The sequence below is a fragment of the Mizuhopecten yessoensis genome, unplaced genomic scaffold (genome assembly GCF_002113885.1).
Source record: "Mizuhopecten yessoensis strain PY_sf001 unplaced genomic scaffold, ASM211388v2 scaffold11091, whole genome shotgun sequence".
Lineage (NCBI taxonomy): Eukaryota > Metazoa > Mollusca > Bivalvia > Pectinida > Pectinidae > Mizuhopecten > Mizuhopecten yessoensis.
This window is the reverse complement of record NW_018408875.1, coordinates 367,371-385,123: the sequence shown is the minus strand read 5'-3', so window position 1 is coordinate 385,123 and position 17,753 is coordinate 367,371. Positions and strand designations below refer to the sequence as shown.

At 35.6% G+C, this 17,753-nt stretch overlaps 1 protein-coding gene across 6 annotated transcripts in view; it reads left to right on the top strand.

The window, feature by feature from the left end:
• The window catches only part of LOC110465558 (thrombospondin type-1 domain-containing protein 4-like), a 120,527-nt gene extending 105,852 nt beyond the window's left edge, over positions 1-14,675 (top strand). For 5 of the 6 annotated variants that reach the window (XM_021521476.1, XM_021521478.1, XM_021521475.1 and 2 more), the window contains 7 exons: positions 2,531-2,660; positions 5,888-6,092; positions 6,866-7,036; positions 7,534-7,716; positions 8,544-8,726; positions 9,698-9,860; positions 10,703-14,675. In XM_021521476.1, the coding sequence (XP_021377151.1) occupies positions 2,531-2,660; positions 5,888-6,092; positions 6,866-7,036; positions 7,534-7,716; positions 8,544-8,726; positions 9,698-9,860; positions 10,703-10,824 (1,157 nt within the window). In that variant the 3' untranslated portion in view covers positions 10,825-14,675. The remainder of the gene's footprint in view (positions 1-2,530; positions 2,661-5,887; positions 6,093-6,865; positions 7,037-7,533; positions 7,717-8,543; positions 8,727-9,697; positions 9,861-10,702) is intronic. The other variant, XM_021521479.1, reaches the window with a different exon arrangement.
• The last annotated feature ends 3,078 nt before the right edge of the window (positions 14,676-17,753 follow it).

Genomic DNA, 17,753 nt, shown 5'->3' with positions numbered 1-17,753 from the left:
CGGGGGGGGGGGGGGGGGGGCACACCCTACGTTTATACAAAATTGGTTCCCCTATACCCAAGGATGCTCCACACCAAAATTGGACCAAATCCTTTCATTCCTACAGAAGAAGAAGGATTTTAAAGAATGATTTGCTATGTTTCCCCTATTGGGCCCCGCCCCTCAGGCCCCTGAGGGGCCAGACCAACAGTTTATACCAAATAGGTTTCCCCTTACCCAAGGATGCTTCAGACCAAATATGGAATAAATCCTTTCATTCCTACAAAAGAAGAAGGATTTTAAAGAATTTGCTATGTTTCCCCTATTGGACCAGCCCCTCAGGCCCCTAGGGGGCTAGACCCACAGTTTATACAAAATAGACTCCCCCTTACCCAAGGATGCTTCAGACTAAATATGGAACAAATCCTTTCATTTCTACAAAAGAAGAAGGATTTTAAAGAATTTGCTATGTTTCCCCTTTTGGGCCCCGCCCCTCAGCCCCCAGGGGGGCCAGACCCACCATTTATACAAAATTTGTTCCCCTTCCCCCAAGGATGCTTTTGACCAAATTTGGTCAAAATATATGTGGTCGTTCAGGACAAGTAGCGTTTTAAATGAAAGGTTGACGGATGGACGAAGGACGGACGAAGGACCAGGTGAGCTAAAAACTGTGAAATTAATGTGGCATAAACAAACAATGAAAATATGCATTCAAAAGTTATTTTTCCAGCACGACTAAAGCTTTGATAAATTTATTTTTGAAATGAAAAGTATACCTTGCAGGACATTTATGATCAAAAGAAATAGAGACATAAAATAATTAAAAAAAGATTGACAATGGAGTCCAGAGACTGAGAGTAAAAAATCATCTGGACTAGACCGGGATTTAAACCATGGACTTGAGATTGTTATACCTTGTACTATCACTCTAACAGACTGAGTTACCTGGTTGTTATACATTGTACTATCACACTAACAGACTGAGTTACCTGGTTGTTATACCCTGTACTATCACTCTAACAGACTGAGATACCTGGGTGTTATACATTGTACTATCACCCTAACAGACCGAGTTACCTGGTTGTTATACCTTGTACTATCACCCTAACAGACTGAGTTACCTGGTTGTTATGCCTTGTACTATCACTCTAACAGACTGAGATACCTGGGTGTTATACATTGTACTATCACCCTAACAGACCGAGTTACCTGGTTGTTATACCTTGTACTACCACTCTAACAGACTGAGTTCCCTGGTTGTTATACATTGTACTATCACTCTAACATACTGAGTTTCCTGGTTGTTATACATTGTACTATCACCCTAACAGACCGAGTTACCTGGTTGTTATACCTTGTACTATCACCCTAAAAGACTGAGTTACCTGGTTGTTATACCTTGTACTACCACTCTAACAGACTGAGTTCCCTGGTTGTTATACATTGTACTATCACTCTAGCATACTGAGTTACCTGGTTGTTATACATTGTACCATCACTCTAACAGACTGAGTCACCTGGTTGTTATACATTGTACTATCACTCTAACATACTGAGTTTCCTGGTTGTTATACATTGTACCATCACTCTAACAGACTGAGTCACCTGGTTGTTATACATTGTACTATCACCCTAACAGACCGAGTTACCTGGTTGTTATACCTTGTACTATCACCCAAACAGACTGAGTTACCTGGTTGTTATACCTTGTACTATCACTCGAACAGACTGAGTTACCTGGTTGTTATACCTTTTACTATCACCCTAACAGACTGAGTTTCCTGGTTGTTATACATTGTACTATCACCCTATCAGACTGAGTTACCTGGTTGTTATACCTTTTACTATCACCCTAACAGACTGAGTTTCCTGGTTGTTATACATTGTACTATCACTCTAACATACTGAGTTTCCTGGTTGTTATACATTGTACTATCACTCTAACATACTGAGTTTCCTGGTTGTTATACATTGTACTATCACTCTAACATACTGAGTTTCCTGGTTGTTATACATTGTACTATCACTCTAACATACTGAGTTTCCTGGTTGTTATACATTGTACTATCACTCTAGCATACTGAGTTACCTGGTTGTTATACATTGTACCATCACTCTAACAGACTGAGTCACCTGGTTGTTATACATTGTACTATCACCCTAACAGACCGAGTTACCTGGTTGTTATACCTTGTACTATCACTCTAACAGACTGAGATACCTGGGTGTTATACATTGTACTATCACCCTAACAGACTGCCAGCTACCTGGTCTGTGGAAGGGTTCTGCCCCAACTGTGCTACAGTTATATCTTAAATGAAATTAAGGGGAGGTAACTTTTAATATGAAAAAAACAACAGTGCAGTGGGACAGGGATCCTTAAGCCCACTTCTCTTTTGAAATAACTTAACAATGCTTATCTTGCTCCTACATTATAACATGACTGGGTAATATAAGGACAACGCTCCTGGACTTAAACTTACTGCTGGTAATCTATTGTATCCAGATACATGTAAGTGTTTGTGTTAATTATGAGTTTGAATATGTTCAGGTACCCAGGAGACAAACATTGTGTGCGTGCTAAAGACGACCCAGGTCCATGTTACTGATGATAATTGCGATGTTTCACTACGCCCGCCAAAACAGACCGTCAGTTGTAACAAGTCGCCCTGTCCTCCACAGTAAGTTTGTTTTTATTCTGAATGCAATTAACCAAATTCTAAAGGGATGAATTGATTGGAGATTGAAGAAAACAAATGGAAACCACCTATTTAACATCAACAGGACACTTCTAGAGAGTAATTAACAATGCACCCTATCTGAAGGTAAACTGGATTATATTCAAAGCAACTTAAAGAAAACACCCTTTGATGGTGGACAGAAGTTTCCTTCTAAGTAATAACCAAGAAACCCTCTCTTTTATGTTAACTGAAATTCTCCCCTGATTAATTACCAGGAAACACCCTCTTGGGGTTAACTGGAATTCTCCCCTGATTAATTACCAGAAAACCCCCTCTTGGGGTTAACTGAAATTCTTCCCTGATTAATTACCAGGAAACCCCCTCTTGGGGTTTACTTGAATCCCCTATTGAGTAAACACCACAAAACACCCTCTTGGGGTTAACTCAGAACTTCTCCCCTGTGTAAGTACCAAGAAAACCTATCGGAGGATTAACTTGACTTACCCTCTGAGAAATTAAAAGAAAACCACTAAGGGTTGACTGGAAATCACATTCTATCATTATAGTATTGGTTGTCTTGTGATAATTTAGCAAATGAGTAAGTTTTCTCGTGACCGTGTGAAATAGCGATTTTCTTAACAAGAATTCCACAAGCTATTATAAGAGGAGGATGAGTATCAGCTTATGTAATTTATAAAAAAAAAATATATAAAAATGTTTTCCCATGAGGAAATCTTTTGTGTTCATCACTCTACTTAATGTCCGTTACAATTTGAGTTACGAGCCCGTGTGAAAGTAATTATATCGTCGCTATCAAGTCTTTCAGTCCGTATTTATCGGATGTTATTTTTTGTTTAAAATGCATGTTGAAACCATTTATCGTAAAAAAATGCAAGACAGTGACACGAAAATTGCCTTTATTACCTGAATTTGTAATTGTAGCATCACTTTCCTAAATTATAGACATTATAACTGTTAAACCTAGATATTTAATGCTAAATGACGAGATAGGCGAGTTTTAAATGTATTACCTGAAACTTTATCTTACCTGTAACACATTCGTTAAGCCACCCGCTCAGGTAACAGAAACAAAATCGGTTGACGCGGCACTGTTTACGTAAACATCAGTGATGGGTATGAGAAATGACAATAGTGCTATACCTGCTTTACCTGTGTAACACCTGGATTTTAACATGTTGACAAGATGATGGGGAGGCGGGGAAGTTTAAACATGGCGGTTTGACACCAGGTTTCTCATTCGACGACAGATTTCCTAAAGTACAAGCAACCTTGGTTTTTACCTTGTCTTATGGAACACAAATTACATGGATTAGCATGGATTTATGCACATTTTACACAAGAATGTGCCGCCTTCCTGTAATGTAATAGTCTGTACACTACAGAGCCACTTATTGGTCACACAATTTAAAAGATTTACTTCTGTCATCTAATTTAGCATTAAAAGATTTACTTCTGCTTTCTAATTCAGCGTGTGTCTCTCAGAGACTGTAAACTTATCCAGTAATTGAAAATTGATGTGCCTGTGTATTTTTTTCTTACTAGTATTTTACAGGTAACAAACTTTCGTTTAAATAGATTATAATTTCATTGAGTCGCACGACCACACACCTGTGTTAACTTGTGTGACAGGTGAAAAATATTCATTTAAAAAGTAAATATCATTGCAGTAGTCAGCTGAGTGATGGGACCACACCAAAGGACAATGTAACAAGGAATATCTCTAGAAACATTTTTTTTTTTTAAATATTAAAAAAGACACAAGGTAGATGATAATTAATATCTAAAATGAAACCTTTAAAATTAGTGAATTTGTGATTATATGAAAAGCTTTGTTAATTTAAGTGAATATCTTAAAATTTAGACTGACAAATGTATAAGGTGAGAGGTCCAAACTACAATGCTATCAGTGACATTCCAAAATGATTGCCTCTTTCATGTCTTAAATATTTTCATTTTACAGTAGTTGGTTGTCGTTTGCATTATCTCAATTTGCAACTGTAAAGAAATGGTGATAAATATACATTGGCTCTTATTACACTGATAAGGTCTGAGTGACATACACATATTTTAAAGAAACAACAGCTGCTAGAGAGAACCTTGTGATATTAATTTTTTGCTCAATTAATAGAATTCTTGCAAAAAAATCATTTTTTTGTGTATATTTGTTTAAGGAAAAAACAGAAGTTTACTCTTAAGCAGCTGTTGTCAGCATTTTTAAAAATGACATCAGTGCCTTCTTCCCGACATAAACACTCTCCATCCTGGTCTACTGCGATCTAAACATTAGTTATTTAAATGCTGAAGTTACGACTGTTTACCAGGTTTTAAGAAAAAGAGCAAACAAATTCTCACTTAACCCATTCACCCCTAAAGTTACATTTGAACCTTACCAAATCAAAGACTGGGTAAGTCCATTTTAAAAATATAGGGGTGAATGAGTTAAGGAACGTTTCAGACTGGTATGCTGCCTCTCAACACAGCAATGTGTTTTGTCACTCCTTTCTGTCCTATTTTCAAACACCCTGAATGTCAATTACGACCACTGTGCTATACAGAATTACATATATATTGTGTAGTACATATTTTATCAATGCCATTCAAGCCAATAATTTTGAAGCACCATCACTACTTCTTTATGATTGAAATTTTAGTGAATGCAAAAGATTGCCAAGTAATTGCTGACAAATTCAACTAAAAACTCAGCATTGTGGAATTGACATAATTAATTAAGATTTAACTAACTGTTCAATGAAACTTTTATGGAACCTTACACAAAACTAATCAGTAGGAGATTTCCAAATGCATTGAAATTCAAAATTAAAAAGTATAGGAATTCGAAATTGCCACCTAAAGATCTAGACAAGAAATACGTAAAGATATATTTATAAATCTTTTTGATAGCTCTTAAAAATTTGCATCTTGAAAATGCTATCATTAAAAACTTGTCAATTACATTAATTACCACTTGTAGTCAGATTTTGAACTACGGGGCCCTGGTTTTCTTAGTTATTGGGAATTATTTTTGTCATGAACAATTTAAAGAGTTTACAAAAACAGAAAACTACATGTAGGAAATCTTATTTTCCCTAATGTGAATTAATTCAATTGATGCATTTTGAAAAGAATTATTTTTTTACATTCATAATTCAGATTCACTATCTGATCATTTTGTGTACGAGTTTATGTGACCTCCTTTGATTTTGTAGATGGGAATTACACCCCTGGTCGGTGTGTTCAGTGACGTGCGGTCGGGGTACACAGTCCAGGCGGGTGGAGTGTAAGAGACGGATCTCGGGAGAGGAACAGCTCAGTGTTTCTGCTTCCCTCTGTGACGCTGGAGAAAAACCTGCTATCGTACAGCAGTGTGAAACTGACCCGTGTACTCGGTGGCAAACGGGGGACTGGGGCCAGGTAGATAGCCGGTTTACATTGGGGATAAATGTGCATGTTAACACATATTAATGAACGGAATGCTGTATAGTCACTCTTAGGAGATATGACAATGTTTTATATCGAAATTTTTGCCATATATTTCGACACAGGCCTCATTAAAGGCATTTAGTGTTTCAATAATTTTGTGGAGACTGTGTCAAAGTGCAGAGATTTACAAAATTTAGAAACATTGCTTAATACTAGGAGTTTTTGTGCAACACAACTTATCTGTAGAGACACACTCTATTACCAGTTTTGTTAATATTGTTACATTCTTGTAATTATGCCTATTTCATTCCATTTTGATTTTAGTGTCAGCACTCCAGTGATTTCATTTCCTAACAGATTTTGAACAAAGTTACAAAGTTCAAGTATGAGAATATCTCAAATGAGTTCAAATTTCAGGGTTCCAAGGTCAAAGCCCAGGTCAATGTTACAGAAAACTTACTATTCATAGAATGTTTTCAACCAATTCAGTTACATCACTCTATCTACTTTTGTACTTCATTTCTTATATAGGACGTTGATCAGACTTAATTAATACAAATGTCAATGTATATCAAAGTTCAAAGGTCAAGACCAAGATCACGTTACTGTTTATACAAAATTTTGAATCACACTATAATTGGCATGGAAGCAGAGGCATTCATGTCTTACAGACATTTTCCAGTTATAAGATTTAAAAAAAATCAAAGACAGTGGTGTAACTTCTTTGCTGACATCATTCAGGAAGAGAGCGGTTTTATTTTTAGTGCTCAGTGAACTGTGGTGCTGGAGAGAAGCAGAGGACAGTTCAGTGTGTGGACGCCAGGGACAGACCTGTGAGGGCGGAGCTATGTGACTCCCCCACCCCCCGGGATGTGGAGACATGTAACCAGGGACCATGTGAACACCACTGGTTCTTATCACAGTGGTCGCACGAGGTATTGGAAAACTCTCATCCACAAGTTTTCTTTAATAATGTTTCCTGAAATAAAAATGATAATCTGAATGTGTATGTGATAGAGTGCAGGTGAAATCCTGGTTAGTGTCCAACAATAGTATTTAGATATACCCAAACTTTGTACACCTATAATTTCCTTCCATACCTGGTTTTGATCTATCTAAAAAGCAAAAAAGAAATCATGTCAAGACTTTTTACTTCCTTATGTGATTTTTGATTGAAATATATAATTAAGTGGTATATTTCAATTTTGGAGAGATATGAGGTTCACTCCGAAAATAAGTCTCAAGGTTAAAATAATTATTATGTATTCTTTTTTTCAACTAAATTTCTCTGAAGAAATCAAACAAAAACAAATCTAAATAGCTTGAGGAATTTATTAAAATGAAACTGATTATTAAATACCCCATGAAATATTTTTTATCAAAATAAATGATGGACCAGTAACCATTGTTTTCTCTGTTGTCTTATCGACAGTGTTCCAGCACCTGTAGTGGAGGAGTACAGACTCGGAGCGTCCATTGCGCCACCATCCGTGGCCACAAGGCCCTCGATGTCAGCTGTGGTCTAGACAGCCGACCTGCTGACCAACAGCAGTGTAATAATACCAGGAGCACTCGTTACTGTGGTAACAGCTGGTTTGCCGGCCCCTGGAGTCAGGTAGTGACATTATACATGTACACATGTACATCATTGTAAGGCATGTCACGATGTATTGAAACTTACATCATGTTTGTTATAATTGACTTAACAGCATGGCTTTTTTTTCATTTTTATATGCCCGTTAAATTTGATGGAAGTATTATGGTATGAGGTTGTCCAACCAGCAGGCGTAAACTTTTGTTTGTCCGGCAATCTCCTTCTACATTTTTCGACCGATCTCTTTGAAACTTGGTATACATTAGAATCATGATATGAAGTTGTGTCTCCTATAAAAGAATTTTGATTCGACAATTGTTTCAAAAGTTATTGCCCTTTGTTCATTTCATTATTTGATTTTTTGTCCGGAGATCTCCTCCTACATTTATTGACGGACTTGAAGAGAATTTTGATTCAACAATTTTTGCAAGAGTTATTGCCCTTTGTTTATTTTATTTCAGTATTTGATATTTGTCCGGAGATTTTCTCCTACATTTTTTATAGCATGTCAGTTAACCACTCTTAGAATGATGCAGATCTTATTTCAATGAAAGAAATTATATAACACTATATGACATTCCAGGGGCGTATATTGTTCTGCCCCACGGCACTCTTGTTGTTAATTTGATGACTTTTCCTCTGTGAGGGGAAGTGGAATCAGAAAACTTAATTTAAGCTCTTCGGTAAACTCTGCATAATCACAGATTTATATAAACAACTTTCCACGGTTTCAATTTGCATACACTAATACAGATTTTTTGTTACTAAAACCTATAAAAATGTATATCCTTGTTTATGATAGTTTTCTTTTCAAAACAAACTTCATCGCAATTGTGTTTATTTTCCAGTGTTCTACATCTTGTGGTGACGGTTTGAAGTCGCGCCATGTTTTGTGTCTGGAGGTGGATTCCAGTCACAACAGCCGGGCTGTGTCCCTAGACATGTGTGATAACCGTACTAAACCATTATCACAGGAACCGTGTCATCAGTCTTCCTGTGGGGCCCAGTGGCATATGTCAGAATGGACACAGGTAACTATAGTAAAATACCCAAAACACAAGAGTTAGCCCCCTTTGAATATGCTGGGACTAGTGTTCTGGCATGTTTGAAATCCTGGGGATAGGCTCACGATTGTAGATCTTAAAAAAACACAGAGAACATTACAGAATTTGAGGATGTTGTTTTAGCTTCATGTCTATATATGCATGCATGGTGACCTGATAAATCTAAACATTCAGAAAGTCTTTTAATTACAATATTTAGCTTTTTATCTCTATCAGCTAGGAGCGATTGTTGTGCTAGTGTGGTATGGTGTTGACTATTGCAAGGCATGATAAAATGAACAAAATGAAATTTTGGTTTTATGAACCCCCAAGGCAAAGTGAAGTCATCTTCAAAGTCTTCAATATAAATTTTACTTTATTGATATTTCCTTTTTTTCCATTCAATATCAATGATCCATATTATGAGGTCTAGGATACCAGGGAAATTTAGGGCTAGGCAGAGGGCAGTGGTGTTTTGCTATTTCCATATTTTGAACAACAAATTGAAGTTAACTAAAACAGAATTTGTGAAAAAGTGATAAAGGCTTAACTTTAAAAGCCATGAGTTTGCTTTACCAGCTATGAACTATATAGCTATAATAAACAACAGTTGATTTCCATACGAAAAAAGATAAATGATAAAACAATTTCACTCTCAGTTCCAATATTTTCGCTTGATTTTGTTCTTCAAGGGTGAATGTCAGCGATTGATTCAAGTAAGTCCTTGCCCAGGAGTCTGAAACATAGGGACTGCGAGTGATAATTGTTTTATATATAGCTATAGTATAGGACGCTTATATAATGATTCAACTTTCATCTCAAAAAAGAAATAATCAACTGTTTTAAGAAAGAATTGGAGTGGACATGCATAAACATGAGTGATGTGATTTAGATATATAATTTAGATAAGTCACCTTTTTACTCAAAACCGTGGCTGAATAAACATTTGACATTTGCAGTGCCCTGTGACCTGTGGCGAAGGCCAGGTGACTCGTACTGTGATGTGTCTGGACCGGAATAAACAACCCGTATCCAGCTGTGAACAGTCTGACCGCCCCACATCACGAGACACCTGTAATCAGCAAGCATGTATTGCCAGCCTGTCAGACGCAGGTAATGGAGGTGGGAATACCTGTACTTGACCCTTAATAACCCCATGCTCATTAATAGGCCCTGTTCTCCCCCTGATTCCACAGAGGAGGGTTACAATGTACACCTGAACACAAGCCCTTTCTGCTTATAGAATATAATTTGTTGTAATTATAAAGCCTTATAGACAATTTGCTCTCTTTCTGACGGGGCTTAAAACCGGAAGAAAAGCTGTTGGATGACCTCCATTAAATTAATATTTATATTTAATATTCCTGTTCTGTTTATACTTTATCTCTGAAGGTTTTACTATAAAGGAGGTCTCGTCTATTTGCTTTTAACACAATAAAATGGTTAACCAAAGTAATATGAAATTGTAGGACAGAGTAGAAATAATTTGTACAAATAACCTGAAAGTTTTAAAGTTGTCACCTTAAATAAACTAAATATTTAACAAAAATAAGTGTATCTGTTAGTCAAGATTACATAACCTGATATACCTTGGTAGTCCAAATTATTCTGACGTTTTATCGACTTTTTTCATATCGGTGTGTCATCGATTAATTAAATAATCGACGACAGACCGATATGAAAAAAGTCGATAAAATGTCAGAATAATTCGGACTAAGCCTGATACAGCTATATATAGCCATTTCTTATCTTATCTGACAACAATCATTATGAATGAACTGAAATTTTCATTTTTTAGATGTTACGCGTATGTTCAATGTCAAACATGAAATTGCAAACCAAATCAATTAGGCGTGGATGTAGGCATTTACCCCCAATATATTATTATTAAAAGTTACAACAAAAAGAAAGTCTGAAATTAAAATGGCACATTAAAACTGCTTTCTTTCCTGTTGTTTTTTCAGATCCATCCTGCAAAGATCGCTATGGTAACTGTCAACTGGTTGTGCAAGCTCGCCTATGTCGCTATGACTACTACAGACAAATTTGCTGTGCATCTTGTTATCCTGAACAAAAAGTCAACTGATCTATAGCTGATACGATAGCTGATATTAAACATACATATCTGCCTTTAAAGAGATTCCGCATTCCAGAAACAACTGTCGCCTAGCAAGTTGCAAGTTTGACCCCACTCAAGGTCATTCAACAAGTAGAGAGAGGACCTAGATTAGAGGACCTTTAAATAGGTCGCTGCAGGATAATTCTCAAGATTCATGTTATTTATAAGCTTGTTTGGGGGATAAGAATTAAAATGGTCTTCAGAAAGATTTGTCAATTTTTAGCATGAAATTAGCATGAGTGTGCAAACTAAAGGTGAATGCAAAAACAGTATAGAATCCAATTGTGTATTCTATAATCCCAAAAACGTTATTGCAGCATTTAATGATTTTGTGTAAATCACAAAAAGATTGGTATGTCCTGTGACAATGGTGGTGTTATTTTGTTTTGTCTGGATCTGGATGATCAATGTTTCTCGTTTTCAAATGTAGATGTCAATTATATAATACATTATAGTTATTATTGGATAAAAACATTTTGGTGACCTAGATTGGTGCTAAGTAATAAAAGGACCAACTTGCTTCTGCAATGCAAGTTATTGAATTGCTGAGGAATGTACATGTAAATTAACTTTGTACAGTGGAATATGCTAGATTGACAAAAGCAATTTAATCTAAATTTATATAAATGCATAGATTAGCTTTTCTGTTTTGTACAAAACTCCTGGATTATTATCTTATCAGCTTTATAATACATACTGCTGTGACATGCAAAATTATAAAAAACAATATTTATGCAATAACAGTAATAATACAGATGTTCATCTGTTTCCTTGACAATCAAAAAACTGCATTGAGAAACTTCTTGTGTTATAAGTACTGAAACAAGTATCTAATAAGTAGAAGATTTCCAATCTTTGAATGTTATGAAATAATTTCATGTTTGTATTATACAAACTACATGTTATGTATTGATTGGATGTTACGAAGACCATTTTGTATTGTCAGTCATATGACAACCACATGACAGTCATGTGACAATTTCGTCAATTGGCTTAATAAGTAATGTTTTTGTTAGTAAACATTCTAACTAAAATTTCAATTTTCCTTCTTTTTTTTCTGGGTTAAAGTGGTGATTAAAATCATTAAACATACAGTTTTAATTTTGAATTTATGAAATATATATTTTGTCAAGTTGTCATTAATGTATTAAGAGTTAAGCTAACCAGGCCTCAGGATCTGGAAATCTTTGTTATATTTAAGTAATTTAAAAAAAATTATAAGGTCAAGGAAAGAAAAAATGAAAATATTTAAATTGTACTTTGTCTATGCAATCTTGTGCATTATTGTTAAATTTATATAATTATTTGAAATTTGTGATTTATTTTTGATTTTCATCAGAGTTGTCCCTATTTACTATCACTTTGCATTGCCACACATCAAAGTGTGTACAGATTCAAATTGAGCTCCTTGGGCCATAATCGATACAAACATATACTATATACCCTGGTAGGTGAGAGATTCAGCAGGCCATATTTGTCAGGAGAATAAAAAACCGTCTGACAAGGTAAAAAATTGCATAACAGCATAATGTTTATGTAAATTGTACATGTATATAATTAGGAAGCTCGTCTGCTGTTTATTTTAAAATCCTGTCTCTTCTAGTTAGATTTTATAAAATGTTATCTTAACAATACTACTGTTACCATAATTACCCTTTCTCAGGAGCAGGGTCATTCTTAGAAGCAGGGTCATTTATAAGGTTCCTAAATGTGCCCCATCTTAGGAACAGGGTCATTTATTATCTTAGCATATATATCAACTGTACCCCATCTTGGAAACAGTTTTTTTTATAAGACTACCATGAGTACCCCTTCTAATTAGGAATAAGGTCTTTTATAAGGTTACAAAATTACCCGTTCTTAGGAACAGTGTTGTTTAAAAAGGTTGCCAATTTACCCTTTCTTAGGAATAGGGTCATTTACAAGGTAACCAAATTAGTCCTCCTTAGGAATAGAGTTGTTTAAAAGGCTACCAAAATAACCTCATCTTAGGGACACTGGGTCATGCTAAAGGTTGTCATTTATAAGGTTACATGTACCAAAAGTACCCCTTCTTAGGAACATGGTTATTGATAATGTTAATAAAAGTATCCCTTTTCGAATCTGGGTTATTAAGAAACGTAAGTGTGGCATGTATGTATTTTTATAAGGTGTTGATGAGAGGGAATGTTATATTTTGTTGACGAGAGAAGAATTTCAAATTAATCTTGATATTTTACATAAATGACTTTGTCACACTGTAAGAAATATAGTACAATGGAATTTCATTCCAGACCCACTTGCTGTTGGTGATGTTTGAACAATGGTTTCTGAGATAATCAAACAGTATATATTTCTTGCATTCAGGAAGTGATTTCCTGAACCGACCGAGATGGAAAGCAGATAATTATTACAGCATTAACAAGCTGCCAGTATAGAGACGTTTTAGAAGCTATACGTATAAATGTTGTACATTACATTATCTTATGTGTGATTATATGTATTATAGGAATATGCTCCATTTTCCCCCAGAAAACAAAGAGGATGTTTAGCACTGTGCCTTGAGATAGAATATATATTTGTTAGCTGTATAGGGTAGTCATATTTTCTGTATGTCTGTCCAACTGTTTCTTTCTCAAAATTTTCAGATGCTTTCTTCTTTTCTGGAGAAGGAGATTTTGCGTTTATCTTTAATTTGAGGTTATTAAGATTGAAAGAAAGGCCTAAAGCTACTGATTTCATGAAACAAAAATCTAAATTTTCAATGCCATAACTAAATTCTTAGGATTAATTAAACCATATTGTAGGTGACACAGAATTTTATTATAAAAATGAATTTCTGGTACTGTTTTGGAGGTCTTAATATGTTGGGTTAAATTTTAACTTTTGATAGTACTCAAACTTCATATATATGTAGATTGATGGTACTGGAGTTTAATTAAAGAAGGAAAGTACAATTATTACAATATGAATACAAATGTAATTTCAGTTTCTGTGCTATAGAGTTAGTTCCCTTATCCCTACGGTACAGAGAATAAATGATTGATTTTGAGATTGAACAAATGAGAGGTCAAGTTCATAATTGCTACATGTATTAATATAGAATGTCATGTCTCGCACACAGGGACTATTAAAAACATATGTCTGATATTGTCATACTGAATTTGAACATGTTCTATTATTGAAAAGGTATACTCCATGTACACCATATGTTTTATATATACATGTATTAAAGATATTAGAAACACAGATTATGCAAATTTATATCACAGAAAAAATTACAGAACAGTCATAATTCAATTGTTTATTTAACATTCAAATTTACAAACATTTTTTTAGAATGAGTTTGAAATAAACAAACTAAAAAATGAAAAAAAAATGTAATTGAAAAGAGCAATATTTGTTACAAGAGTGACTCTGAGAACACTGATTGATCATTTAGACTGGTTTGTTTTTGACTAGCTGTGTTAATTGATAAAGTACTGGTGTATATGAATAAGTTTAAACATGATTACATTAAACATTTGGTACAATAAATTAATTTCAATAACTGACATTTCACCATATTTATAGCCTACTAGTTTCAAATATAAACAAATGATAAAAACTATTGTTCGAAAATGGTAATAATATTTAATGTTATGAAAATAATTTTGATATATACACCATGTGTATAGATAATTGTAACCTGTTTTATGAAGGGAAGAATTACATACATTGTTGATCAAAGCAAGCTTTTGATATAGTGAGAGCTTATTAAAGGTTATACCTGTCACTGTTGGTGCGGCATATGTGTAATTACATGTCATATATACATAGAAATAAACTATTTTGTGTTACACATGACTTTGTTACTTATTTTACTATTAATGTAGAAGATCTTTCCATGTATTTATGTATAGGTTGGACGATATGTACATAGACAATGTTTTCAGTGTAAGTAAGGCACAATTGTTATTATCCTGAAACAGCCTATATTTGTCATACTGAATTTTGCTATCCGCCTTCGTCTGTCGTTGGGTCGCGCGTCGTTCGTTAACATTATACATTTTCAATCTAAGCTGAAATACTGTCAAAGAGATTTCATTTATATTTCCTGGGAATGTTACTGACATCTCCCTGACCAAGTATTGTTATTTTTCAGGTCATTCAGGAATCCAATATGGCCATCAATGCAGCCATTTTGAAAAAAAACATTTCAAACTTAAAGTCAAGTTCTAATGGGGGATTTAACTGTCATGAAACCTTGTAGGAATGAACGACTCATGGTCCTGACAAAGTGTTATTTTTCAGGTCCATCAGAAATCAAATATGATCACCAATGCCGCCATTTTGAAAAGAAAAACTTTTTTAAACTTAAAGACAAGCTCTAGTAGGCCAATTTAACTGAAAACTTCTAGGAATGAATGACTTAAATGGTTCTGACTAATTGTTGTTATTTTTCGGGTCCATCAGAACTCCAATATGGTCGCCAATGCTGCCATTTAGAAAAAAAACATTTCAAACTTAAGGTCAAGTTATAAAGGGCAGATTTAACTGCAATTTGGTAGGAATGAACGACTCATGGTCCTGACAAAGTGTTGTTATTTTTCGGGTCCATCAGAAATCCAATATGGCTGCCACGGCCACCATTTTGGAAAACTATTTCAAACTTACAGTAAAGTTCTAATGAGCTGATTTAACTTGAACGTTGTATGAATGATCGACTTATAGCCACCACGGCTGCCATTTTGAAAAACTATTTATTAGGTCAAAATCACCATTACTATTAATAGAAAATTGTCAAACAGTGAGATACGTTTTCTGTGGAAAATGGCACTCATGTGTTACACACTTCTCTAGTTTTACTCACACTTGGTAGTAATAGTTGACTTATGGACCTCGCACTGTTGGAATACATTTTTAGCTCACCTGGTCCGAAGGACCATGGTGAGCTTATGTCATACCACAGCGTCCGTCAACTTTTCCTTTAAAACGCTACTTGTCCTGAACGACCCTGTAGATTTTGACTTAATAGGCCAAGGGCTCTCAATTTTGTATAAACGGTTGGTGTTGCCCCCCTGGGGGCCGAGGAGTGGGGGGCCGAGGAGTGGGGGCCAGTAGGGGAAATAGAGGTAAGACCGTTTGAATCTTTCTTCTACCTNCCCCCCCCCCCCTTGGGTCAGAGAGGCGGGGTCCAATAGGGGAAATAGAGGTAATAACTTTAAAATCCTTCTCTTACGGTAGAGATAAAGGGATTTTATCCAAAACTGGCTTGGAGCATCCTTTGGCCAAGGGAACTCAATTTTGTATAAACGGTGGATGTGGGCCCTTTGGATGCAGATGGTTAGGGATCAAAAGGAGTATTGGAGGTTTAAATCTTCAGAATCCTTCTTCCTCTGTATTAATGGTGGGATTTTATCCACATTTGGCCTGGAGTGTCCTTTAGCAAAGGGGACTAACTTTTGTGTAAACAGAGGGTGTGACCCCTCTGGATGCAGAGGGGCAGGGATCAAAAGGAATATTGGAGGTTTAAATCTTCAGAATCCTTCTTCCTCTGTATTAATGGTGGGATTTTATCCACATTTGGCCTGGAGTATCCTTTAGCAAAGGGGACTATCTTTTGTTTAAACAGAGGGTGTGGCCTCTCTGGGTGCAGAGTTGTGGGGCCCTGTAGGGGAATTGAATTTTTAAATCATTAAAATCCTTCTTCTTCTGTCCAATTGGAGGAATTTTATCCAATTTTGGCCTGGAGCATCCTTGGGCAAAGGAGACTAACTTTTGTTATTTACCTGTCTTCTTTTTTAAGTTTTCATGGAGAGAAAACTCCCAAAATGTTAGATTTTAAAAATGCCTTATTTATGTAATACTCTAATTCAATTTTAATTTTGAAAGAAGGTTTAGGAATAATGAAATTATCAGTGGTGAAAAAGGAAGACTACATCCCAAAAGTCGGAAGGGTTGACAGGTATCATATATGCTAGCCCGAGTTTCCTTTGGCCCTGACACCAGACTTTGACATTTTGACAGATAAATGTACCACACCAGACATCTTTATGTGAAAATGTTTAAGTCTGGGTTCAGGGCCAGAGGGAACTCGGGATGGGCTACATGTATGCTATAACCTGGAAACGTATTTAAGACGTTCTCCCTCCAGATTGTATAACTTTCACCAAGTATGACTAGCAACGCTGTAACAAAATATTTATCCAGGTTTTGTATTTAATGATGTGGAACCCGACGTCATATTGGAATCCTCATAAAGGTTACGGAATCAGATCAAAGCAAGATATCATTGATTCATTTTCACTGAAATATCGTTCAGGTCTGTACACAGGTTATCTCCCTTAGACCATTTTATGCGGTCGTGATTTAACCTTCGAACACATATTTTTTGAATTAAGGTTAAATGTCACCTTAAACATTATACCTTAAGGAGATATGCCCGCCAATATACCTACTACTACCTCCAAGGGAAGTGCCAGGTAGAAATCACATTCAATGTATATTTTTGAATTGGCTTACACTTGTCTAAGGCTAGTTCATGTAACGTTTGTTGTCTCGGGCATTAACTCTCTCGTCATCTCCTGCTCCAGTGTTCTACATGTTCTACAGGGTCCTTATAGTGTGTGCTCTTTGTCATGTACAGTCTGGTCATCCCTTCTAAGTTTTCGCTGACAATGTCGATTTAATTGATGTGTCACCTTTGTGCGCCGTCTGTACGATTCCAAGTACTGACCATAGGTCGGTGGTTTTTCTCCGGGAACTCCGGCTTTCCTCCACCAGCAAAACCTGGCACGTCCTTAAATGACCATAGCTGTTAATAGGACGTAAAACACAAATAAACCAAACAAAACTATCATCTATTCTCATCTGTATTCTTCACTTCTCATCCCGAAACTTCTTTCTGCAGCTATTTTCTGAAGCTGTTCGATCTC